The sequence below is a fragment of the Sciurus vulgaris genome (genome assembly GCF_902686455.1).
Source record: "Sciurus vulgaris genome assembly, chromosome: 18".
Taxonomy (NCBI): domain Eukaryota; kingdom Metazoa; phylum Chordata; class Mammalia; order Rodentia; family Sciuridae; genus Sciurus; species Sciurus vulgaris.
In genome coordinates, this window is record NC_136479.1 from 21,497,638 (window position 1) to 21,523,845 (window position 26,208).

The 26,208-nt window shown below is 48.8% G+C and overlaps 1 protein-coding gene and 1 pseudogene across 4 annotated transcripts in view; one reads left to right on the top strand and one right to left on the bottom strand.

The window, feature by feature from the left end:
* Nucleotides 1-20,731, top strand: part of SGF29 (SAGA complex associated factor 29) — a 209,538-nt gene extending 188,807 nt beyond the window's left edge. The window contains exons 1-10 of one of the 3 annotated variants that reach the window (XM_079121529.1): nucleotides 7,251-7,320; nucleotides 10,496-10,588; nucleotides 12,607-12,682; nucleotides 13,348-13,420; nucleotides 18,054-18,118; nucleotides 18,988-19,117; nucleotides 19,184-19,330; nucleotides 19,571-19,606; nucleotides 19,689-19,851; nucleotides 20,523-20,731. In XM_079121529.1, the coding sequence (XP_078977655.1) occupies nucleotides 10,514-10,588; nucleotides 12,607-12,682; nucleotides 13,348-13,420; nucleotides 18,054-18,118; nucleotides 18,988-19,117; nucleotides 19,184-19,330; nucleotides 19,571-19,606; nucleotides 19,689-19,851; nucleotides 20,523-20,639 (882 nt within the window). In that variant the 5' untranslated portion in view covers nucleotides 7,251-7,320; nucleotides 10,496-10,513 and the 3' untranslated portion in view covers nucleotides 20,640-20,731. Of the gene's footprint in view, nucleotides 1-7,250; nucleotides 7,423-10,495; nucleotides 10,589-12,606; nucleotides 12,683-13,347; nucleotides 13,421-18,053; nucleotides 18,119-18,987; nucleotides 19,118-19,183; nucleotides 19,331-19,570; nucleotides 19,607-19,688; nucleotides 19,852-20,522 lie in introns of those variants that run through there. The other 2 variants (XM_079121528.1, XM_079121530.1) reach the window with 2 other exon arrangements.
* Nucleotides 20,732-20,827: 96 nt separating this feature from the next.
* On the bottom strand, nucleotides 20,828-23,343 carry LOC306649499 (sulfotransferase 1A1-like; annotated as a pseudogene). Its single transcript has 7 exons — nucleotides 23,301-23,343; nucleotides 23,137-23,231; nucleotides 22,274-22,400; nucleotides 22,091-22,185; nucleotides 21,390-21,569; nucleotides 21,116-21,267; nucleotides 20,828-20,841 (listed from the first exon to the last, which is right to left on the bottom strand). The product of its transcript is annotated as a sulfotransferase 1A1-like (transcript).
* Between the last annotated feature and the right edge of the window lie 2,865 nt (nucleotides 23,344-26,208).

The window sequence follows — 26,208 nt, forward strand, 5'->3', positions numbered from 1 at the left end:
ATGACAAGATGAATACATGAAGCTTTGCTGAGGTCAACGCTGCTGTTCAGCTTCCAGATGCTCTGCCCTAAGGGATCTGAGAGGCCCAGTCTTAGTCCCACAGAGAACCATGAAGACTTGTGATCAGCTGCAATGGAGCCAGGCAAGGAAGTCTCCTTGGCCTTATTCTTGCAGGTGCTGGAAGAAGGAAATCTAAACCCTGGGGAGAAGGTCGGGCAGAGGGACAGTAGCCAAGAAAGAAGGACTTCTGGGAAATGCAACACATGGACTTATAGGGCCCCATGGATGACTCAATGGGAAAAGTCAAGAGATGACATCCTGTAGCCTCCAGCTGTGTGTATAACCAGGCACGAGGAAGTCTGCATTCTTTCTGCTTAGGATTATACCTTGTATCATTCCAGCAGGTTGCCAAACACGCATTACAATCCAATAAGATCCGCCTGCAGTAAACTCAGGGGGCTGTGGAGCAGGGGCCTGTGTGGTAGACAGCAAAATACACTCAAAGCCAGGAGTTAAACCCAAACCAGGAAGTCCTGGATAACTTGAGGAATATACGGAAGTCACTGGCTCAAAGGATGCAGAAAATTCCCCAGCTGGGGCATGATGTGTTAATCAAGATGGGTTGTGCTATTTCTGTGTGCCAAGGGGACACAGGAAGCCTGAATGAGAGCCAGGCATGTCAGTGCACACCTGTAATCCAGCTACTCCTGAGGCAGAGGCGGGAGGACTCCAAGCTCCAGGCCAGCCTCGACAATGTAGTGAGACCCTGGCTCAAAATAAAATAAAAAGGGCTGGGGATGTAGCTCAGTGATAGAGGGCCTGGGGTTCAATACCCAGCACCATGGAGGCAGGGGGAACAGTGGGTGCTAAGTGAGGTGCAATAAGATGTGTCTGTCAGACTCCATGGCCCTGGTCCAGGGAAACCCTCAAATCTTACAGCTGTGCTTGCAATTTTCCTGGCTCTGTGACATCCTTAACTTGAATATAAATGGATGCTGATTTTTAATTAATTATTTTTTGGTACCAGGGATTGAACTCAAGGGCTTTTAACCACTGAACCAACCCCCAAGTCCTTTTTATTTTACATTTTGAAACATAAAATGGGTCTCGATAAGTTGCTGAGGTTGGCTTTGAACTCGCAATCCTCCTGCCTCAGCCTCCCCAGTTGCTGGAATTACAGGCATGAGCCACAGCCCTGAGCTCTTAATACATTTTTATATGAAAAAAAAAAAAATTCCACTCTTGCCAGAGGATCTGAACCTTGAGTCAGGTTGGCCTGGAGAGGTGCTATCGCTGCCCTGCTGTGCTGGGTGGCGGTCAGTTCTTGGGGTCACCTATGGGCTCCTGATCTTCAAAGGTCAAGATCTGAGGAAGGTCAAGAGGATTCTCAGGGTCAGTCAGGGTGATCTTTGAGATCTGCTTGGTGGCTTTCACTCTGAAACATGAGTGGGAACAGATGGGGACGATGGATTCAGTTTTGCAGGGCAGTCGAGCTAGCGCACGTGGAGCCGCGTTAGGAGACCCGAGCCCGCTGCGCGGCGACGCTGCTTCAGACTCCGACCCCTAGGGGCCGTGCGTCGGAAGACACCCCAGACATCCATGTCGCAGTCCCGGTCGCCCCCTAAGGGCGAGCCCGGGAGAGCCGGAGCGCAAGCCCTACGCAGGCCGGGGCAGCCCAGGAGCCAGACTGCCGCTTCCGTAATCCTATTTTTCTGAGAAAATTTATTTTAGTTACTGAAAATAAAAAGGAGACTATGGGATAAGTACATACTCTCCATCATGGTGACATCCTAGAGTGGAACTGTGAAGAATTTAATTTTCTCCATTATAGATTGTAGATTTTGGGCTTTATTTTTGTTACTAGGGATTGAACCCCGAGGGGATTAACCAATAAGCCACATCCCAGCCCTTTTTATTTGGAGACGGGCCCTTGCGGAGTTGCTGAGACTGTCTTTGAATTTACAATCCTCCTGCCTCAGGATCCTGAGGTACTGGGATTACAGGGCACCACGCCCAGCTTTACAATGTATAATTTATAAGCAGACAAAAAGGTGATTTTTATGAGTTAATGTATTGCATCATCTTCCCTCTCGTATTCCATGCATACTATGCCACCTTCTGGTGGCATTTTGTATGTGCATCAGGGACAAAATCCACAGAATTGTCATCCTTTCCTCCACCTGCCCGCCATCGATGGTCAGATCTGGAGAGAGAGCAATTCCATTTGCTCAAATGGGTGGTGGGTGGTTATGATCAAGGATAAGTGGAGAGGTGGGCAGCTGGCTTTACCTAGAAGGTTCCTGAAATCCCCAAGGAAATCGTTCTGAATGTGAAGAAAGCAAGGAAGAGGGAGCTAGGTGAGCTTTGCCCTTGACAGTGGAACTCAGTGAAGGAAGGGATTTGTAAGGGGATTGTCAGAAAACTATGCAGTGTAACTTCCTTTCCTCCTCAGTGTCCTTAAGAGCCTTCAGGAAAGATCTCTGCGATTTTTCAAGGTTCTTTGGAAAAGAATTTCAGATGTGATGCTCTGTAGCAATGATTTTTTTTTGTTCTGGGGATTGAACCCAGAGGTGCTCTACCCCTGAGCACAGCCCTTTTATTTTCTATTTTTTAATTTTGAGACAGGATCTCGCTAAGTTGCTTAGGGCCTTGCTAAATTGCTGAGTTTGGCTTTGACCTGGCAATCCTCCTGCCAGCCTCCCAAGCCTTTGGGATTACAAGTGTGCACCACCACACCCGGTTGTAGCAATGAAATTTAAGATGAGAAAAGGAAGGTCTGATGTTTCTTTTTTCTTTTCTTTTCTTTTTTTTTTTTGCAAACTTATGATTTATACCTTCAGTTTCTTGGCAGTTATTGCAGTAGGAATCTATCCTGAGCAGTTGCTAACAAAATGGAATTTCTGGTCCTGCAAAGTTGAGGACCAAATTCATGAAAGTCACCCCACCAAGACACTATCCCCTCCATGGTTCTTCCTGAGCAGAGATGACACTTTCATTTGCTCTTTCATTTAAAAACGTATTTGTGCTATGTGCTAAAGTGCTAGGTTAAGTGCTAAAGGTACAGAGAAGATCAGGAACAGAAAGAAGCCCAGGCTTCACGGAGTTTATGATCTAAGGAAGGATGGTAGGACAGACACGAATTAAACTATGTCACAGATATAAAATTATGACATTTGTGTTACTGCCACAATGACCAAGGTCTACAAGATGCTGTGAGTGATTACAATAGAGGTGTTTGAGCCAGACATGCTGGCTCTTGCCTGTAATCCCAGCAGCTGAGTCAGGAGGATCTCAAGTTCAAAGTCAGCCTTAGCTCAGTTGCCCTGAGCAACTCAGTGAGACCCTGTCTCTAAATAAAATACAAAAAGAGGGCTAGGGGGCTGGGGTTGTGGCTCAGTGGTAGAGCACTTGCCTAGCATGGGTGAGGCACTGGGATCGATTCTCAGCACCACATATAAATAAGTAAAAAAAAATAAAGATCTACCAACAACTAATAAAAATATATATATAAAAAAAGGCTAGGGATGTGGTTCAGTGGTTAAGTGCCCCTGAATTCAATATCTGGTACCAAAACAAAACAAAACAACAGAGGCATTTGACCCAGTCAGGGAGATCTGCAGATGAGTAGGAGTCATGGAGGTGAGGACAGTGATAAATATGCTCCAGGCAGCTTTTCAGAGGCCCAGGAGACTGAAATGAAAAGGGAGGTGGGTTTGGTTGGGAGAGAGGGAGGCAGGAAAGGAGACAGGGATAACAGAACACAAACACATTTGCTTTTTTTGGTGGTCGTTGTTGTAGATGGACACAATACCTTTATTTTATTTATTTACTTTTATGTGGTGCTGAGGATGGAACCCAGGGCTTCACAAGTGCTCTACCACTGAGCCACACCCCCAGCCCCACGATTGCATTTTTGAAAGACCACTCTGGTTAGAATAGATTTGGGGAGACAATTTAAGAGGGTATAGCTCCATCCCAATGGTGGCTACTCATCCCAGAGAAATGCCCACATAGGCCACGAGGGGACAAGCAGGAGGTCACTCACGATGGCACTGTTTGGGCAGCCAGTAGTGGGAGGCAATTTAGAAGTCAGGGGTCCAAATAACTAAAATGTGGGTGCGTGCTTTGAAATACCACATGCTTGTTCTAAGTCACAGATTCGATGTACACACAGGGTAGGTCTTAAAAGTAAAGTCCTGAATGGAGAAAGAAAGAATGAGGTTTACAGCACAACGCCATTTAGGTTGGGTGTGGTGGCACATGCCTGTGATCCCAGTGTCTTGGAAGGCTGAAGCCGGACGATTGCAAGTTTGAGGCCAATCTGGACAACTCAGTCAGACCTTGCCTGGAAATAAAAATGTAAAGGACTGGAGGGTGTAGCTCAGTGTTAGGATGCCCCTGGGCTCGATTCTCAGTACTGCAAAACAGACAGACAAAAAAGCACAATGAAAACAGGAGCACATTAAACAACATGAGAACACGTCTTACAAGGACACTCCCATGTCCAACTGGTGAAAGGGGGAGGATTAAAGATAAAAGTTAAAGGTACAAAAAGATACAAGCCAAGAAAGAGGCCAAGCAGAGTCCAGTGATGATAGTGTGTTATGAAGGAGAAACAAGCATCACCACCTGAGCACCTGATACAGCAATAGCTGGGCATGCTAGCACAGGCCTAGAATCCCAGCGACATGGGAGGCTGAGGCAGGAGGATTGCAAGTTTAAGGCTCAGCCTGACCAACCTAGAGAGACCCTCTCTCAAAATAAAATTTAAAAAGTGTTGGGGGCTGTGCCATGTTGGCGGCGCCAGGATGGCGCCTGATCACATCAGCAGCGAGGAGGTTAATTGACATAAGCACACTCAGGTGATTTTCTCGTCCACGCACACAATATATGCATGTGTTCTCCAGCACTAATTGCCTGCTCGGAGGGTCTCGCCTAATCTTTGCGTAAGAGGCGTGGCCCTGCTCTCCACGTCCTGGAAGTGATATAAGCGTGGGCGGAGCGAGACAGACACAGCAGCCATTACCAGAAAAGCAGTAGAAGATACGTCACGGCAGCCATTAGAAAAACAGCAGAAGACACACCACAGCAGCCATTAGCAAAAAAGCCAGAAGAATACAGCAGCGAGTAGGGGCAGCAGCGGAAGGCAGATTGTGGAACGGAGAACTGAGACGCATCACTAGGGCACCTTATGCAGGACTTTAAGGCGTGGCAGGCCTCTCTCCTTCTAAGCTCTAAGAAAAGCCTGTCTTTCTTTCAAAGTTTCTCTCTTAAGCAAAGTTTCTTTCTCTCTGATAAGCGGGGTCTCTCCTCTCAAAGCAAGTAAACCTCGTTTCCTCTATCCTCTATAAATGAACAAGCAAGAAAGCAGTGCACTAAAGAGAAAGAAGTGCCTCAGTTTCCACTTCACCACCCATAAGACCTGTGCAAGTTGTTGCTGCAGGCGGTGACAAATATCCATGGATTTTGGAACCGCAAAGAGCCAGCGACGAAAAAGGCTGGGATGTAGCTTAGTGTAGAGCACTCTGGATTCAATCTCCAGCACTGGGGCAGGGGGAAGGGAAGTAGATGGATTGTGTTCTCTGAATGAATACTGGTAAAGCATTTTCTGCAGTGCCTGATACATAGTAAGTGCTGAACAAGTCTGTTTTTATACAGCAGACACTTAGTGGTAGGTTGAATAGGAGAGGGGAAGGAAAGGGTGATGTCCAGGGCAGGTGCTGGTTCAGAAGTATGCTGAGAGGGAGGTGAGGTAAAGAGATGAAAATGATGACAGGTGATTCTTTTGAGAAATCTGGATATGAAGAGGGAAGACAGAAAGACAGAGCTATCCCTAACCCGTAGGCAATGCTCTACAACATCTTTCTTTCTTTCTTTTTTTTTTTTTTTTTTTTGTCAGGGTCTCCCAATTTTGTCCAGTCTGGGTTCAAATGAGCCTCAGCTTTCCAACTAGCTGGGAACACAGGCATGTGCCACTATGCTCAGCTAGAACATTTTTTAAGTTAATATGTTTACTGTACAATATCAGGAATTAAAGAAAAACTTAAAAAAATCGTGAACCACAAGAACGGGATTCTAATTAGAATAAGTTATACTCCGTGTATTAGAAGATGTCAAAATAGGGGCTGGGGGTTGTAGTTCAGTGGCACAGCGCTTGCCTAGCATGTGTAAGGCACAGGGTTTGATCCTCAGCACCACATAAACATAAATAAGCAAAATAAAAGCATTGTGTCCATCTACAACTAAAAAAAAAATTAAAACAAAATAAAAATATAAAAAAATTGTGACCCACAAATCTCTTTACGAGCAACTACAGCGGACATTTGATATTTGGGGAAGATAACTCCTATTAACTTGATGAATGTAAAATTTGTGAAATCCCTCATAGCATAATATTTACAAAATGCAGGATGTAGAACTGAGACTGGATGGACTGTCCAACCATTCATTGAGCTAGAGACCACAGAAGAGAAATCCAAGTTCGATGGAAGAAAATGATGTGTTAATTTGGGGGCTGAAACAGTTTCAGTGTTGAAGTTTGAGATTTTCTAATAAATAGAAAAATATCAATGGGCTGTTAAGTACCAGGTACTGTGCTAGGTGTGGGGAATACTTAGATGAACAAAACAGATGAGCCTGACCTTGTAGAGCTTGAAAGTCTATCAAACAATCAACATACAATTGCATATTACACAGGGTTCTGCAAGAAATCATAAGATACAAGATGGTCTCCGATAAACACCAGAGTACCTAAATGTTTGCATATCCACATTCTTAAATTCCTGAGAAGAATCTGTAAAATTGTGATTTCTGGAATAAATAACTGTTTATAATTTGTTTCTAATTCTTAAAAAAAGAAGACCTCATTTTTTAGAGCAGTTTTATGTTCACAGCAATACTGAGTTGAAAGTGCAGAGTTCTTTTATACTCCCTGGGGCGGGGGGGGGTCCCTTCTTCCCCATCAAAAATCTGCTCTCCCTTTTTTTACCCCTTAGATGCTGAGGATGGAACCCATGGTCTCTCGCATGCTAGGTGAGCCCTCCACAGTCTCTTTTAAGTACATCTGCGTTGTACAGAAGCTTTGGGGTGCGGGAGAAGACACTGAAGACACAAGCACCACGGTTTGCTGACTCGAGCACAGGTGTCACTATAAAAACCACATTTCCCAAGAGGCAGCGCGGCACGTCACAGAGGAAGGGTTGCGCATGCGCATAAGGATCCGCTACGCATGCGCACAAGGGCCCTCAGCGCTCGCCCAAGCTCATAAAAGGAAAAAAAAAAAGCGTGTGTGGTTCTCGACGTGCCGCGAATCTTCGAACGCAGTTGCGTTACCATCCGCACACTCTGAAAAGCGTTCGCCACACGCGCCTGCTACCGCCGTCGCAATTTTCAGCGCGACGTGTTTGTTCCGCTCGAGACTCGGTAGGTGGGGCTGTGCCGCGGGGCCTGGGAAACCCTGAGAAAGGCGGGCCGGGCCAAAGTCCTTCCTCCGCGCTCGGTTGCCGGGCCTCGCTGAGGGCCACCCTCGAGGGGCTGTGCGCACGCGCCCTGCGCGGGAAGGGGCGGGGTTCAGGGAGGGCCTGGCGCCAGCCACCCAGGGTCTGCGCGTGCGCCCTGTAGTCCCGGGGCGAGGTTGGGAGGTAGCGCCGCACTCAACTTGGCCTATGGGGACCCGCCCCGAGTGGTGTACTCGGTCAGGCGCGAGAAGATGAGCAGTGAGGATGAGTCCTGGACACCAGCACTTTTTTCTCCTTACCCCAAAAGTGCCCAACCTCATTCACGCTCCTTCACCTCCCAGTTACCTCCAGTTAGCCTCATTTGTCTGCTCTCACTTGCATCCAAGGGCTAGCCTCATTAGCAACCTTTTCCAGTCTCTTTTCAGTTCCCTTCAGGCAGGCTGTTTGCTCCGCTAGTCCACTGAAACAGTCCATTGGTGGTTTTCCAAAGCCACCAATGATCTCTGGGTCACCAAGTTCAATGGTAAGTTAGTTCTGGGTCCTGTAGCGGGATTTGATGCAGTTGGTCACAGCCCCTTATTAACCACCCCCGCCCCCAATCCCACGCGCTTCCTTCACCATCATTCTGTTAGCACATATTTATGCTTGAGGTTTAGTTTCATTTCTGGGTGTCTGATTGGCTGTGCATATTCTCTTTGGCACTTGGTAATTGGTATGTCTTTTTTTTTTTTTTTTTTTTTTTTTTTTTCCAGTGCTGGGGATTGAACCCAGAACTTCTCAGGGCTTTGGCCCATTCGAGGCAAGCTCTCTACCACTGAGCTACATCCCTAGCCCTTTCTAAATTTTATTTTGAGACAGAAGCTCATTAAGTTGTTCAGGATGGCCTCCAATTTATGATCCTTCTGCCTCAGCTTGCTGAGTAGCTGGGATTACAGGCACATGCCACTGTGCTCAGCTTGGCAGGTCCTTTCTGCCCGAGAATTTGTTTTCAGTTCTTTGACCTCTGTCATTATGTATTCAGGTTTATCTATTATCTATTTTGTCCTCTGTCTTCTTTAGTGCTTATTTCTCCTATGAATAATTATATGGAACTGTAGTCATACGGCACCTAGCTGTAGGAATGCATTCTGAGAAATGCATTTTTAGGTGTTTTCATTGTGCATTATAAAGTGCACCTACACAAACCCAGATTATGTAGTTTGCTACACTACTGGGCTATAAGGCTATAGCCTGTTTTTTCTAGGCTACAACTCTGTACAGCATGTTACTGTACTAAATACTGTAGGTAATTGTCACAAAATGGTAAGTTTTTGTGTACCTATGCATAGGAAAGTTATGGTAAAAATACTAGGTAATAGAAATTTTTCAGCTCCATTATAATATTATGCAGCCACCATCATATATCTGGTCTATTCTTGATTGAAATGGCATTCTGCAGTGCATGACTGTTTAATGTCTGTGTTCCTTTCTGAACTGTTTCCTAAGAGCAAGACAGTCTCATTCACTGTTATATAGCTCTTGTACTTGCTACAGAGTAGATTCCTAGCAAATATTATTGAGTGAATGAATTAAGAGGGAAATATCTCTGTGTATAGATAGGAAGGAGACATTCTCTATTGAATATGTTGGTAGCAGCCAACTTTTTTCTTGGGACAGGGAGGAAAAGATGTTGAAGAGCCTAGTTTCAGAATTGTTGTAATATTTCTAAGTTGAGAGGATTTTTTTTTTTTTTTTTTTTTTTTTTTTTGTACCAGGAAATGAACCCAGGGCACTTAACCACTGAGCCACATCCCCAGCCCTTTTTATTTTTTATTTTGAGTCAGGATCTTGCTAAATTGCTTAGAGTCTTGCTAAATTGCTGAGGCTAGCTTTGAACTTGCAGTCCTCCTGCCTCAGCCTCCCGAACTGCTGGGATTACAGGTATGTGCTTATACTGTACCTGGCTTCCAGTTTCTGATCTAAACTCTAGATCAGGTATTTCCTGTGATTATAGATAATACAAGTGTGTGTGTGTGTGTGTGTGTGTGTGTGTGTGTATTTTTTTAAAGGAACATGTTCTTCTCTATGTGAAAAAGCATTTTGTAAAGCTGTGATGGTAAAAACAGTGTTGCACATGTGGTAAAAAGTAGTCAATGTCACAAGTGACTAAAGAAAAAAGAGAAATTGGATTTCATAACAATTAAAAACATCCAAGGACATAACTCATTAATAAAATGACAACACAACTTGACATGCATGAACCAATTCTCCAAATAATATACATAAATGACCAATAAGTACATGAAAAGATTCTCCCTGTCATTAGTCATCAGGGACATGTTAATCAAAACTGCAACGAGATACCACTTCAGACTTACTAGGATGGCTGTAATAAAAAAGACAAGCAATAGATAGCATGGGTTGATACAGATGCAGAGGTAGCGGAACCCTCATACATTGCCAGTGGGAATGTAAAATGGTTCACCCACTTTGGAAATAGGCAGTTCCTCTGCACGTTAAATGTAGTGTTACCATATAATTCAGTGATGGATACCCATGCCTAGGTGCATTCCCAGAACATGAAAAAAAAAAAGAAATATCCACACAAAAACTGTATGTGAGTGTTCATAGCAGCATTATTCACAATGGCCAAAAAGTGGACACAACTCAAATGGCCATCAGTTGATGAATTCATATACAAAATGTAGTATACCAAAACAATGGAATATTATTCAGTACTATGAGGAAATAAATTGTAATACAGGCAAATCTAAAGAGGCAGAAGCCCGGGGTGATGGCGTACGCCTGTAATACCAGTGGCTCTGGAGGCTGAGGCAGGAGGATCTTGAGTTCAAAGCCATCCTAGTAAAAGCAAGGCACTAAGCAACCCAGTGAGACCCTATCTCTAGATAAAATACAAAATAGGCCTGAGGATGTGGCTCAGTGTTTGAGTGCCCCTGAGTTCAATCCCAGGTTACAAAAAAAAAAAAAAAAAAGGGAAGAAAATACATTAGTATGTTCCTTGAGCCTGACATCCTCTCCTGTCCCCTGTTCCCCGCCAGGCACCCTCACATACCATGGCCCTCGTGTCTGCCGATTCCCGCATTGCGGAACTTCTCACAGAGCTCCATCAGCTGATCAAGCAGACCCAGGTAGGAAGCCACAGCCCTTCAGCCCTTGAGAGGATCAGAGCTGTGATGCAGGGCTGTGGAGGAGTGCAGGTGGGCTTGTGTTCAGGGAGAATGTGAATGCGGGAACGAGGACGGGGTGAGGAGGGGGTTCAGGGTATGACGAGGATTCCTGTTGGATTTTCTGTTACGTACAGGATTCTTGGATTCTTTTCATTTAGCAGCTATATGGGAGGTAATTCACATAGCATCCTATGCCCTATTTAAAGTGTGTAATCCAGTAATTTTGAGTATATTCAAAATTGTGCAGCCATCACTATAATATACTGTAATGGCGGGTACCTGACAATAAGCATTTGCCAAAACCCATGGGGCCGTACAACACAGAGGGGCCTTATCAATCCATGGGCTTCAGTTGAAAGTGTGTCAGTCCTGGTTCTTTATTGTGGCAGATGTGCCACACTGAAGCAAGAAGTGAGTAATTGGGGAAACTGCATCAAGGAGAGCAGGAATATGGGAACTTTCTGTGCTGTCTGCTCAATTTTTATAAACTTAAAACTGCTATAAAAATAGTTTATCAATGAAATAAAATTTGAAGAACATGAAAAAGTGCTGGCACAGCATTAGGGTTCTGTTCAGTTTGTCACCATCCCACGTAGCCATCTCTCAGAAGACCACTCAGGTTTGCCAGCTTCCATTTGGCCTGGCCAACTTCCAGAAGCAGAAGTGCTCTTGGCAGGCATCTGGTGTAAGAGTGAAGGGTCACCATATTCTCTTGTTCTGAGCCTCTCTTAGGTTTTAAAATAATACTGACTTCTTTCATCACATAACTATTCTAAAAGAATAATCGTTCTTTTACCTCAGATGCAGGGTGCCAAACGAAGGCCTCCCTCATGTCCTCCCAACCTCATGTTCACTCTCTCTTGGAGAGAGAGTCCTTCTCTCCTTGGTCAGTGGTTTTTACCTACACTTTTCCACTCTTGAAAGGGATGTTAGATTTGGCCACTGTGCTAGTCTAGATTGCTGGCAGCAGTACAGTCTAGTTCATTCCCTATTAGTCCATCCACATGGGGTCAGTTATGAGGAACAGAATATGGACTCTCTCCACCATGAGGCTATGTTCACCGTTTGCCCCATTTTGCCACATGGGGTAAAGGCACAACCTACACCTCCGGTACTTAAAAATTCCCACAAAAGGCTAAAAGGAAGAGTTTCATTTCTCCTGAGGGGTTGTCCCTGACTCCAACATCTGCACTTGCAGCCCCGCTCCCAGGGACCATTATATGGGGAAGAATTGTACCAATACATCCACCTCCCATCTTCTTCCCCAAATCAATTGATCACAGCTGTGTGTGCTAATTTTTGGACTCTCGATTCTCGATCCATGTGCTAGTGACACCTTCTTTCCTCTCTTTTATTGGTGGTACTAGGAATTGAAACTGGGAATGCTCTATCACTGAGCTACATCCCCATCCCTTTTTTGACCCCATCAAACATGTGGTCCTTCTGCCTCAGCCTCCTGCATTATGGGAGTGTGCCACTGTGCTGTCTTGTTTTTGTTTTTGCTGTTGGGGGCTGGGGATGGAACCCAGGGCTTCAAGCATGCTAGGCAAGTGCTGTGCCACTGAGCTCCACCCCAGCCCACCTCGCCCTTTTGATGATTGTAGCTTTGTAGTAGATTTTGAGATTGGGAAGCGTGAGTCCTTCAACTTTTTTTTCCCAAGATCGTTTGGGCTAATGTGGGTCCCTTGAGTTTTCATGAATTTGAGAATAAGTTTGTCAATTTCTGCAAAGAAGTCACCTGGAACTTCAATGGTGATTCCTTTGAATCTGTAATTTATTTCTTTGTGATAAAGAGTGTCATTAAAGGATAACTTGTGATTTAACTTTTAATGGCTTTTGTTATGTTCCTGCATTATTAGTCAGGAAAAGCTTGTCTTGAACTTGTCCTACATTTGGACTGATGGGATGGGGCCTTTGGCATAGGGTGCAGGGTGCCAAATGAAGGCCTCCCACATGTTCCCTCAACCTCATGCTCACAGGAAGAGCGTTCAAGGAGTGAACACAACCTAGTGAATATCCAGAAGACCCATGAGCGGATGCAGACAGAGAACAAGAGTGAGTAGCTGGGCTCAGGAGGGGGAGGGGCTGAGGAAGGGGGTGTGAGCTGACTGGGAGTGGTTACTACTTTCAAAAGGGACTTTGACATGCATCTGCATGTTCCAAAGGAACCTGCCTTGGACCAGAGAGGCAGTGTGCCCTAGGCTGAGTGACCTTAAGTGACCCAGGAGACTGGTAATGGGACCGATCATCTCTAAAGAACCTCAGAATCCCTCATAAAGCCCGTGACTTGATACTACATCTAGAGAAACTTCTGAGCAAAAAGTTACCTTGCCAGCTGGTGTGGGGGTTTTGTGGAGCGTAGCTGTCCTCTCAGCCGGCCCTGCATGTACCCTGGAGCTCACGGGTGGTCACACCTCTGGGCTGTGCTTTCCAGTTCTGAGTAACTTTGTGAAAATTGTCCATCTGTTTTTGCTGACAAGTGTTTTCCGCGTGTGTCATGATATGGAAAAGTGGAAAATGCTGCCTTAGATGTGGGGGTGGCAGCCTCTGTATCATATGGAACCGGGAACTTGCTCAATAGCAGGTCGTCAGCCCTTGGGAACACTGCTGAGCCAGTGAAGCCCATACACCCAAGTCTGGCTCTGGTTTCCTGGAAGCACTGCTGTGTGGCACCGCCTGCGCCTAGCCCATGCCTTCTTACCCCTGTGCTCACTCTACAGTTTCTCCTTATTACCGGACAAAGCTGCGAGGCCTCTACACCACCGCCAAGGCCGATGCGGAGGCTGAGTGCAAGTGAGTACTGTCCCGCCCCGCTGTTGCCCCCCTTACCCTTCCTAGCCTGGGCGCTGGGCTGTGGGCGCCTGCGCACTAGAGCCCCTGGCCTGCGTCTCCTCCTGTGGAGGATAGTCAACCTGCCTGGCCTCTTCCCTGGTTCCCAATCTCCTAGTGCCTCCTCCAGGGAGGCCTGTCACTCGGTACCTGGCAGCACAGCTTGAGTCAGGTCCCAGCACTGCCATTCACTAGTCCTATGACCCGGGGCGTCGCTTCTGCTGGAACTTAGTTGCCTTCCTCAGGAACTCAGGAAAGTTGGGACAATCACTCCCTATAGGATCGTGAACCTAAAATGGGAATAAACAGGAAATGCCAGGTGCCAGTGTTCTGGCCGCCCCCCACAGTTTAGCTGCATTGTGTATTGTGGCCCGGTAATGATTATAAAGGCTGCTCTGTGACCTTATTGTGCTCCTGGTACATTCCAGGTACTTTTTATATTTATCTCATTTGATCCACATGACTTTCCTTTGAGGTAGTTTGCAATATTACCCCCATTTAAAGATAAGAAAACAGACCTCAGATGGGCTATGTAATCCACTAAAAATCTGAGTTGAAACCTAACTTCTATATTCTTTAATACCCTAGTAGATGACAAAACGGTGTATTTCCACAGTGTACATTTATTTTACATGACTATATATCATAGAATAGGGGCAAAAGTTTGTCATTACTGTTACTAAGTATAAGCTATTACTTATTTACTTTTTAATGCAGGTTATCTCAAGATAATAATTTTATGATTACATAATGAGTTGCAGTCTGCAGTTTAAATAACGGCCGAGCTTGTTCAGGGACCCAGAGGCTGCCTGCGTGGCCATTCCGCATGTCCAGCATTGCTAATGGCCCCAGGGCTCTTCCCTCCTGTGTGGCTCCCTCAGGCTCTGTCCTGCATTCGCACCGTTGGTTTTCTTTGCCTTCTGCCTACCATTCTGTAGGCTTTGCTGATGCTTACTTGAGACTGGTGCTGGGCCACCTCTGCAGGTGACACATGAATCCAGGGAGGACCCTGCCTTCAAGGGCCCAGTCCAGAGAGCAGGTCTCATGACTGGAGAAGAGGCAGGCAGGACACCAAGGCCTCCTGTACTGTGGGCCTCATCCTGGGGACTGTTGAGGCCAATGAAGACTTAAAGCAGGAATAAAAAAGAGTGGTCGGGTGGGCTCAAGGCCAGGTAGGAGACTAGGCCTCTAGTGGTGCTGGAAGTGAATGGGACAGTGGCAGTGGGGAAGGGGAGCAAAGATGGGTTCAAGAGCCATTTCTGAGCTGGGCCTGGGGGTGCACTCCTGAAATCCCAGCTTCTCAGGAGGCCTAGGAAGCAGGATCAAAAGTTTGAGCATGGGCAAGACAGAGTACTCACAGGCTAGGTGGGGAGGACCGTGCCCCTGGGTCTCACTGTGTGCACTGATCTGCCTACTACAACACGCATTAATGTTTCCTAAGGAGAGTCATTTATCCACCCTGCTCAGTACTGGGTATTGAACCCAGGGCATTTTACCACTGAGCTTCATCCTCAGTCCTCTTTTTATTATTATAATTATTTTGAGACATGGTCTCACTGTGGTGCCTAGGCTGGCTTCAGACTTGTAATCCTCCTTCCTCAGCCTCTCAAGTCTCTGGAATTACACGGCAGCTCCCAGCAACAGAGACGTTCTTATACGACCGTATAGTATAGAATTCTCAGTCAGGACGTTAACTCAGATATGCAGTCATGAAGGAGAGACCTTCATATTTCATTTTCTACTCATGTCCTGGGCTATTTTTCTAGTGCAGGTTGCCATTGCATTTAGTGTCATATCTCTGGTTTTCTTCAGTCTGGAACACTTCCAGGCTGTTTTGGCCTTTCATGATTTGTCATCTTGTAGCACATCTCTTCACTTAGATGTGTCTGACGTTTCCTCACTGCTGGCTTCGGGTTTTGTGCTTTGGGCAATGGCAGCACAGATGTGTGGTCCTGGTGCGGCCTACTAGAAGGCCCAAGAGGCTGCTTGTCCCTTGGTTGAGGTGGTATCTTCTGACTTTCTTCAGCATCACATAATCAGTGAGTATCTTCTGTGAGATACTTTGTAACTATGCAAACATCCTGTTTCACTTCAGACCCATTAGTTTGAGTATCCATTTCATGATTCTTGCTGAAACAATTGGCATTGTCACCAGGAGATTCTAATGTCCAGATAGGGTTGATAACCACTTGTTTGATATCACATGGAATAGAACTTTGGACATACTGTACAAAAACTGTGTCCTCCAAATGGGTCCAGCATCAATGACCAGACTTTCAGAGTTCCCTTTGATCTACTGGCTTTTATTTATTTTTAATTTTAATTTTAATTTTTTTGGGTACTGGGGATTGAACTCAGGGGCACTCAACCACTGAGCCACATCGCCAGCCCTATTTCGTATTTTATTTAGAGACAGGGTCTCACTGAGTGGCTTAGTTCCTTGCTTTTTGCTGAGTCTGGCTTTGAACTATGCTCCTCCTTTCTCAGCCTCCCAAGCCACTGGGTTTACAGATGTGCGCCACTGTGCCCAGCTGATCTACTGGCTTTTATTCTTTCTCTGCTTTCTGGGCTGCTTGATTGCCAGTGTCCTAGTATTCTTGAGCTTATGGTGGCTAATCCTTTCCTGCCCCACACCCCAGCCCCACTGAAGTTGAGTGCCCCACACAGTGGGGTGGCTGTTTCCCTGCCCTGCTTTGATGTAGTGGCCTTTTTTTGCTGTCCCCTGGCCTCTGACCTCTGCCTGCTGAGTGCCAGGAGTCACATGCTCTGGATACCCACAGGGTCACATTCTGGAATTGTCTTGTGCTTGTTCAGGTTTCTCCTTCCTGTTGGACAGAGATCTTTCTACCAAGGGGTGTTCAGTAAAGCTTTGCTAAGAAATGGGCTGGGGTCTGTTGTGGGAGCAGGGAATAAAATGACCCGTGGTGGAGCACTTTGCTGCTGATTACTCTTGAAATGTTCTCTGGGGCCATTCCCCAAAATTTTGAATAAGAAGCCTGCCTTGACAGGTTGTAGTGGTGCTTGCCTGTAATCCCAGCTACGCCAAAGGTGAGGCAGGAGGATTGCAAGTTCAAGACCAGTTTGGGCAACTTAGCAAGACCCAGTCTCTGAATTAAAAATAAGTAAGTAAAAAAGGACTGAGGATGTAGTTTAGTGGGGGCGTGTCCCTGGGTTCAATACTCAGTACTGGGGGGAGGGGAAGAGAGAGAGAGAGAGAAGCCTGCCTCCATCAAGGTTTTGCCATGATAGCTGCTGCTGGGCCCCTTGGTTTCTACCAACCCAGGACCTCCATAAGCTGACTTCCTTGGCCTCCTGGGGCTGCAAGTCGGTGCAGGGGTCTGCGCATGGTTGTGGACTTACACGGATGAATATCTTGGAGCCCAGCACTGCTCTTAGCCAGGACTATCTCCACAGCATTTTGGGGTTCTCCTTTTTTTCTGCCCTACCTAGGGAGGGTCCAGGTTTTCACTTCTTTCCTCCTCACCCCAACACTTTGTTAGAACTGCCAGAGCTACAGCTGCTTCTCTGCAGGATACATCAAGTGCTGTCAGCAAAGGCAGCTCAGCCTGACTCGCTTACCTCTTGAGGGTCCTGCTTTATCCTAGGGCCTTAGGCCTGCTACTTCCTACTGCCTTTCCATTTGTACTTTCAAGATGAACCAGGACTGGGGATTTAGCTTGGTGATAGAGCACTAGCCTGGCATGCACCAGGCCTGATTTTGATCCCCAGGAAAACACACACACACGCACACATAGATTACAAACAAACAGGCATGGATTATTTAACATTCTGAGATGTAACACACATCTGTTAGGCAGCCTCTGGTTGTGAGAACATGATAGAGAACCTAGGCAAATCTAGATACTAGAGGCCACACTCCATGTGACCTCTCCATGCAAACGAGATGCGGTAAACATGAGAGGCAGCTGCTGGTGTCACAGGACATATTGTTTTCTTGTTAATTTCTTTATTTAATAAGTAGAAGGAGTACAATCTGACAATCAAAAGTGAAGTTAATGCCCATACTAGTAGCACAACTGGGCATGGTGTGCACACCTGCAATCCCAGCAGCTTGGGACTGAGGCAAGGAGGATCACCAGTTCAAGGCCAGTCTCGGCAACTTAGCGAGGCCCTAGGCAATTTAGCAAAACCCTGTCTCAAAATATAAAATCAAAAGGGCTGGGAATGTGGCTCAGTGGTTAAGTGCAATACAAAAAAAACAAATAACCCCCCCCAACTAGTAGCACAGTTATCGCGTATAGCGTACTGTACATAATGTGTACATAATTGTACATGCTCAACTTTTATACCACTGGCCATGCAGCAGGTTTGTTTACGGTAGCACTGCCACTCACAAGTGTGTGTTGTACTAGGATGTTGAAATGGCTGTGGTGTCACTGTGTGAGAGGAGGTTTCCAGCACCCTTGTGTGCCTTATATGTGGCGGTCCTTGGTGAACGGTCCTTATGGGCCACGGCTGTCCTCAGGGTCTCTGTGCAGCAGTAAGTTTGGCCTAAAGAACCCAGTCTGGCATAAGCAGAAAAGGAAGCCTCTGCCGTGCATGCCACCAGACCTCTTCTCTGCCTTTCTACCCTCAGCATCCTCCGCAAAGCCCTGGATAAGATTGCTGAGATCAAGTCGTTGTTGGAAGAGAGGCGGATTGGTAAGTTGGAGGGGACATGTGGGGTTTTCTGAGCAGGCAGAGTTGGAGCTCCTGAGGGCACCCATCAGGCTTTCTGCTGGGCAGCCAGTGATACTGATAGGTTATCACTGCACGGGGTTTCCCTAGTTCTCCCCAAGACTGAGGCGATTATGGCCATGCCTCCTGGTTCTCTCTCTCCTGTGACCCAAGGCCTGTGCCTCCTTCCTTCCTCCCACCTCCCACTCTGCTTCTTGCTGTGCTGGGAACCTGGAGGGTTTGGCAGAGCTCCACCCTGTGTCCTGCAGCAAGGCAAAAGTGTGGCTGCCACCCAGGGGCTGCCTTCCAAGACCTACAGATGCCACTGCCCTGGCTTCCTTGCCTTTCTTGGCACAGGGGGCGGATTCCTTGGCCCTCTATCTTTTTACTTTCCAGTTTGGTTTTGATGGAGGTTGACTTGAGTGGAGTCATGCCTGAGAGGACAAAGGTCCACATGGAATAATTGTTTCTCAACTCTTGGGTGAATTGCCACACAGATGGTTAGAAAAGGGCACAGAAGGGTCAGGCTCCCTGCAGGTTTTGCTGACCCAGCATACTCGGGCAAACAGCACCCAGGTCAGGAGACAGGAGGTGACTGCACCTCCAAACCACCCTTTGGAACTCTGGTTTCCCCTGCCAAGGGTAACCACTGTGCCCACACCTCATCACCCTGGCTTTTTAGCTTGTCAAGGCCCAGACTTGGACATATGGTGGACAGGCAGGGAGGGTGCTGGACTCTTGGTGATAAGTGGGGGCTCCCTGCTGAGCTCCTCTGACAGCATGGGGCAGGGTGCTGGGTGTCCCAGTACAGGTGCCCATCCCGGGGTTCTCAAGGGCTTGCCTCCTTCCCACAGCGGCCAAGATCGCAGGTCTGTACAATGATTCGGAGCCGCCTCGGAAGACCATGCGCAGAGGGGTGCTGATGACCTTGCTGCAGCAGTCGGCTATGACCCTGCCCCTGTGGATCGGGAAGCCTGGTGACAAGTGAGGGCGGCAGACAGCAGGGGGGCCTGGTGTCCAGGCCCAGAATAACGCTCCTTCTACTCACAGGCCCCCACCCCTCTGTGGAGCCATTCCAGCCTCAGGGGACTATGTGGCCAAGCCTGGAGACAAGGTGGCTGCACGGGTCAAGGCTGTGGATGGGGATGAACAGTGGATCCTGGCAGAGGTGGTCAGTTACAGCCATGCCACCAACAAGTGAGTGCACACCCCTCCCCGGGCTGTGCCTTCCTCACCACACCTGCTTGGCTGACATTTTTCAGTCTCTCTGCTCAGTGGGACAAGAGCTTCCCCAGAGGGCACCTGGTCTGGGAGGTGTGGAGGCACTGGGCTCCTCAGGCCACTTTCCCACTCCTCCATCTCCTCCTCCTCTTCCTGGCTCCCTGGCTTGCATTGGGCACCTGGCTACACCCAGTGTTCTCCTTCCACTCCCCACAGGTATGAGGTAGATGACATTGATGAAGAAGGCAAAGAGTGAGTGACCAGCTGGGAATGGGGTGGCCAGACTCCTGGCATGTGGTCCCTCTGGCCCTGGGCTGATTCAGTGTCCCCTCAGGAGACACACCCTGAGCCGCCGGCGCATCATCCCACTGCCTCAGTGGAAAGCCAACCCTGAGACTGACCCCGAGGCCTTATTCCAGAAGGAGCAGCTGGTGTTGGCCCTGTATCCCCAGACCACCTGCTTCTATCGTGCCCTGATCCACACACCCCCACAGCGGGTAAGGCAGCCTCCGTGGAGAGGCCTTCATTGACCCAGGACCCCAGACAGAGCATGGGGTCATCTTGGGAGTCCTTCCCTTTTCTCCTCTCATGGCCTTGCAACTTCAAGGACCTGCATCTGCCTTCTGAATCCCTCCTGCCCAGCCTTGGAGCCTGAGCCTGCCCCCAGTGAGTGGCTTGTGCTTCCCTCCTGTCCTTCTTTACTTTGACCATAATTGGACTCCAAGCCCAAGCTAGGAACATGTACCAGTGTCTCCTGACTCCCACTGTCACCCCAGCTCTTACTGACACTGACACGTGACTTCGGTCACAGGCAACCTGATGCAGGCTAAAGGCTATTCTCCCTTGCCTCCAGGACACCTGCATGCTCTCTGGGCTGTCCTCAGTCCTCTCAACACAGGGCTTCTGAATGGCCCAGACACCCTTGCAGGTCTAGTCTGACCCTGTGGGCAGTGAGTCTCTTATTTCCCATCCTTTATCCCTGTCCTTGGAGACTGCTTCTGAAGCAGCAGGGACGGGGGTGAGCATCTGGACCTCTGGACTCCAGAGTGAGATGAGGACGGGAGAGGCTGGGAGCTCTCAGGGTTCCTGCTGGGCTAGGGCTCCAGGTCAGGAGGAAGCTGGCCTGTCCTGGCAGCCTCTGACCTGCCCTTCCTGTTTGCCCTACCAGCCTCAAGATGACTACTCAGTTCTCTTTGAAGATACCTCCTATGCAGATGGCTACTCCCCTCCCCTCAATGTGGCCCAGAGGTACGTGGTGGCTTGTAAGGAGCCCAAGAAAAAGTGAAGCTGATTGGCAGACTGGAGGTCTGCTGCTGCCATCCTCACGGGAGAAGGCAAGAGAGGATTTTCCGGGATCAAATAAATATTCTTCCCTCTCTCCCGTGTCTCCTTGGCCTTTCGTCTGCAGACCCTCTTTCCCTGCCCAGAATGGGCAGGTGGGCATTGCAGGGTGTAGTGGGCAGAGGGCCCTACTTAGTCCAGAGATTCTTCCAAGAGAATCTCCATGTCGAACAGATTATATCGATTTTTTAATTTTTATTTTTTGGTGATGTTGGGAATTGAACCCACCCGCACTCTACCACTCAGCTGCATTTGTGACCTTCTCTGCCCGCACCCCCCCTTTTTTTTTAATGTTACTTTATTTTGAGGTAGCCTAGGCTGGCCTTGAACTTGGGGATCTTCCTGCCTCAGTCTCCTGAGAGCTGGGAGTACAGGTGTGAGTCTGTGTTTGTATTTTCTTCCTGAGGTTGTGGGTCATGCTTGTGCCCATGCTCCCCCTGCAGTGGCCCCCATGACACCACTCAGAGCTGCAGCGAAAGTTGAGCTTGCAGCCTGCCATCTTCTCAGCACAGTGGGCATCAAAGCACTCATTCTGGGCCACAGTGAAGGCAGATTGTAGTCTCCAGCAATGCCTAGGGAAGGACAGAGGAATGTTGGAGTCCCATACACAGGTAGTCCCAAGAGACTCAGGGCAGGATCTGGCAACTGCTTCTACCCTTCCCTCCCCAGATACCCTCCCTGTCTGGGCACCCACCTTTCCTCATAAAGGGAGAAATACTGTGGTTTAGGATATGAGTTGGAAACATGCTGCAGTTAGCCATGGGATTCTTTTTCATCTCCTTGAAGGAGTGTGCTGGACAGTGTGATCCACAGTCTCCTCTGACAGGATGTACCCCAGAAAGTCCACGATCTTCTGAATTTCCCTTTTCAGGTTCTAGAGCTGCAGAAAGTTTGTTCAGAGGAGGCTTGGATTGTTTACTGAGGAAACACAAGAGAAGTTCCCTCTCTGGTGTCACGAGAGAGCTGACCACTTCTACTTGGAAACCTCTTGGCCCCAGCTCCTTGACTCTGGGCCTCTTTGCATGGAGGAAAACTATTAGCTCTCTGCCTTAGTGTCCTGGAGTGAGCCCTGCCTGATGTCTTAGGAGAGAGGGCAGGGACAGTCTTCTTTTAGAAATGTGGCCCCAGGCTTGGCACAGCCCTGGGCAGGGAGACGTGGAAACAACAAACTGCTGATCTGTGACCACATGTGCAGCTGCCCAGGTGCTAGGAGGTGAGGGCCGTGCTGGGTCCTGAGCCGAGCTGGCTCTGTAGTCACAGTCCCAGAAGGCAATGTTAGGAATCCCGGACTGGGAGGGCCTGCCAAAGGGGAAGGTCCTGAAGGCCTTGGCAGGGCCTCCAAGGCTTCTGTCCCCCAGGTGGGTCCTGGATGGAATTGGCGGCAGGCAGTCTCACCTCGTTCAGGTCTTCATAGAAGAGGTAGAGCACAGGGTGGGTTTGGCTCAGCTCCCACCACTCCTGCACGTGCTGGTACCACGACCCATAGGACACTGGGGAAGGGGCACCAACAGGGGTTGGTATGAGTTCTAGGTGCCTTCCTCAGCTCCAGCCCTCTCCTTCCTCCAGATTGGGGCTCACCTTGTCCATCCATGAACTTCTCCAGGAAGCTGTCCCAGGTGCCAGGGTCAGGGTAAAACTTAGCCATTTTGTAGAAGTTGTAATAGGAGATGGCCACATCCTTTGCATTGCGGGCAACATAGATCACCTGCAGGGACAGACAACACCCACTGCCAGCTACACCACCCACGTACACACACTCCAGTACTGCCTCCCATCCTGCCTGCCTGGCACCCTTCACAGCACCCCTGTGGGGGAGTCTGTCTCAGCTTGACAAAGGAAGACCCTGAGGCCTTGAGGCTGACTTGCTTGAGATCTCATGGATGGCTACGGCAGCTGGCATTTGAATGCAGCTTTGATGTGAAACCCTGGCTGGTCCCTGGAGCTGTGCTTCATACTAATCTCACCCCTTGAATTCCACCACACACCCAGATGAGAACAAGGCAGCGGAAGAGCCTTCAGCCCCTCTGTGAGCCTCTGAACACATGAGCCCTCCTGTTCTCAGGTCTGGATGAGAGAATTTCACTCAGCCAGGCTTGATGACACATGCCTTTAATTTCAGTGGCTCAGGAGGCTGAAGCAGGAGGATGCCAATTCAAAGCCAGCCACGGCAATTTAGGAGGCCCTAAGCAACTTATCAATATCCTGTCTCTCAAATATTTTAAAAGGGCCAGGGATGTGGCTCAGTGGTTAAAAGCCCTAGGTTCAATTCCTAGTACCATCCCCACACAAAAAGTCTCAGTCTCCTCCTTGTCTTGATCCCTGCCTGCCAGCATGAGAGCAGGTGGCCTTCCCACTTGAGTGCAGACAAACCTTTGAGATACCTTCCCAGCAGAACGGGACCTAAGCTGGAATGGCCTAGTGGCTGCCCCCCTGCCACTCACCTTGATCTGGTCCTGCAGACTCTGGGGAAGCAGGGCCATGCGCAAGTGTGTCTTGATGATTTGTGGAGCAGGTGTATCTTTCAAAGACTCCAGACCTAAGGTGAGAGCAGGGGAAGGTCTGGTGAGTTGCAACCTGGAATTTGCCCTAGGACACTACCACCCACCTGCCTGATGACACTTCCCTAGGTCTCCACCCTGGTAGGTCATCTCCAGTATCTTGTTCAACTACGTGTTTCCTGGAAAGGAGAGAGCCAGAGGTGAGCAGGGTGGAGGGCCTAGCCCTGCCGACCAAGGTGGGGTTGCAGCCCCAGTAGGGGAGCAGCGTGGCCATCTCACTTATCAGACTTGGGGGGGGGGTAGGTACTGATGAACAGGTCAGGTGTGGAAGCTCTGAAGTGGCCCCATCATCTCTGCAAAGTCTTTGATGAGCGGGACCCCCTTCACCTTGAGCAGCAGAAGGCAGGGGATGTCCTGGACCAGCACCGTGCTGCTGAGTCAGGGGCCAGCGCCTGGCCTGCTTCTCTGAGCACCATCACAAAACAGCCTTTGCCACCTTATTGCTTTGAAATAAGGACACAGACTAAAGGAGGTTCTGTGAGTTGACAAGCTCACCAAGCTAGTAAGTAGGCAGCTGGGATTGGAAGGCAGGTCTAACTCCAGTGCAATGGTTCACAGCACAGGCTGCACCTTCTACTTACCTGTGGAATTTTCCATGACCCTAGTGCAATGTAAGCAGTCCCTAGGGTTTGATCACAGACATTGAATTTTGGAAGGTTTCCAGGAGATTCCAGCAAGCACTTAAAAAGCATTTTCTAGGGCCTGCCCATTCTATTTTTGTTTTGTATTGCTTGCAGTACTGAGGAGGGAACCCAGTGCCTCCTGCATGCTATGGCAATTGGCCAATTGCTTTGCTGGTCAGCTTGGTTGCTCTTACTACCCCTGCTGAGATCACAGCCTATACCCAAATGGGCTCCTCTCTATGCTGTTCAACCTCTTGAGCTCCCTTTACATCCAGAAATCCCCTGACTGACCTGGTATCCCACTTACCCACCAAAGCTCCAGCGTGGTTCAGGACAAACAGGACCAATGGGAGCAGCTGAACTGGGTTGGTGGGCCAGTCTTGCATGTGAATGAGCAAAGCTCTGATCACTCAGCAGAGGAGGGGAAGGGAACTCAGGCCAGATGGAGTTGTCTGTTGAGATGGGGTGTCCATGGGAAAGAACAGGGAGGTAGAGGCCCCAGTCAAGAGATCCAGTGGTGCTTGAAGAAGCAGTAGGAGCATCTAGACGATGTTGGAGCCAGGAACTGGGCAGGGCAATGTGGTCTTTCCCAGCCACCCCCAATCTGGCACTCGCCTGACATTTCAGGATACTGACCTCCTGGTGGGCACTGGATTAACAGAGTGGGAACTGCAGAGCTGCTCTCTGAGCTGAAGGTTTTGTAGGTTCAAAGTGGGAGGGGTGAGGAGCCAGCCCTGGGAGTGGCTGTCCTGGAAGGAAGAGTGGTTTGGGGATTGGGCATGTCTGTGTTACCCTTCTTAGCACCCAGTGCTAAGACACCCATACGTTTCTGAAAACCCAAGATGTGTGTTTAGCATGTAGAACAAAGTAGTCAAATGAGGGGAAGGACCCAAGGGACGAACGTTATCAGGTTTAATCTGGCATCTGAACCACTCCACTGAACTTCACCTCTACACAGCAGGTTAATAGACAGCCTTCTCTCTCTCTCTCTCTCTCTCTCTCTGTCTGTCTCTCTTTTTCAATACTGGGAACTGACCCCAGGGGCCCTTTATCACTGATCTACTTTCCCAGCCCCCTTATTCATAATCAGTTTTGAGATAATCTTGCTAAGTTGCTTAGGGTCTCACTAATTTGCTGAGGCTGGCCTTGAACTTGTGATCCTCCTGCTTCCTGAGTCACGGGTTACAGACATGTGTGACCACGCCCAGCACAGACAGCTTTTTCTCACTGACCAAGTTAAGGGAGGTGAGGGGAGAGGAAAGGTGGAGTTCATGGCTACTCACCTTCCTGCTGGCTCCAGGCCAGTCTCTGGACACTAAGAGCTCAGGTCAGAGCAGCCATGGATATTCCAGAACTGCAGGCTCTGTCCACAAGGCAAGTCCTGAGGGCTGAGTGGGCAGGACGAAGGGACGAGGGGCAGAGCAGAGCAAGGAGGGCTGTTCTGGGGGCAGCATGGGACAGGGAAGAACAAGGATGCCAGAGCCCACTAGCCCTGGAGGGAGCCCCTGCTTCATGGCTCTTGTGGGACCTCAAGGAATGTCACTCATGGCAGGTGGAGAACAGCCCCACAGGTGCTTTTCTCTCCCTGACTGAGCAGGATGGGGCAGGAAGAGTCACAGGGCCCCTTGGAGGGAGAGCTCTCCACCTCTGCCTTTTTCTATTTGGATTACAATCAAATTCTAGCTGAGCACTGAAAATGGGGGGCTGAGTCACAGGTGGGAGTCTCCTGAGCCTCCCATGAATAGTGTGTCCTCAGTGGGCCAGGCAGAGGGGCCTCTGGGCAGGGGAGAGCCTGGGCACATGGTTGGGCCAGTGGCCCCCCTCCCATTTCTGTTCCCTTCACCCAGACCTCCCTGCAAACACCAGACATTGCCCTAACTCAAAACTTCCTATTATACTCAAATAAAAATTGTTCAGACCATAGTGCACATGGGGAGAGGCATGAAAAAACAAGTAGCGGGGAAACTTGGGGAGGCTGAAGGTCAGGTATCCGGTACGTCTGTCCAGTGACAAGGGACAAGAGATTGGTCAAAGGCAGCTTAGGGGATAGAGGCATCCTCTTCCTGCTCAGTGCCCATGCGGCACAGCCAACTCACTCCCCAATGCAGTGAGTTCTCACAGCTGCCAAGGGCGATCTGGTAGGAGATGACACAGTCAGACTTCTCAAGCCCCCTGCAGCCCTGGCCCTGGGGACAAGGACTCAGCTGCCCCAGCCTGGACCGGAGCACTGGGCACCCTCTCCCCAGAGCTAGGGCCAGGCTGGAAAGGGGACAGCACTCACCTAGCACATTGGCTTTGTAGGGGCAGAAACTGCCTTGGCTCTTCCTGAAGT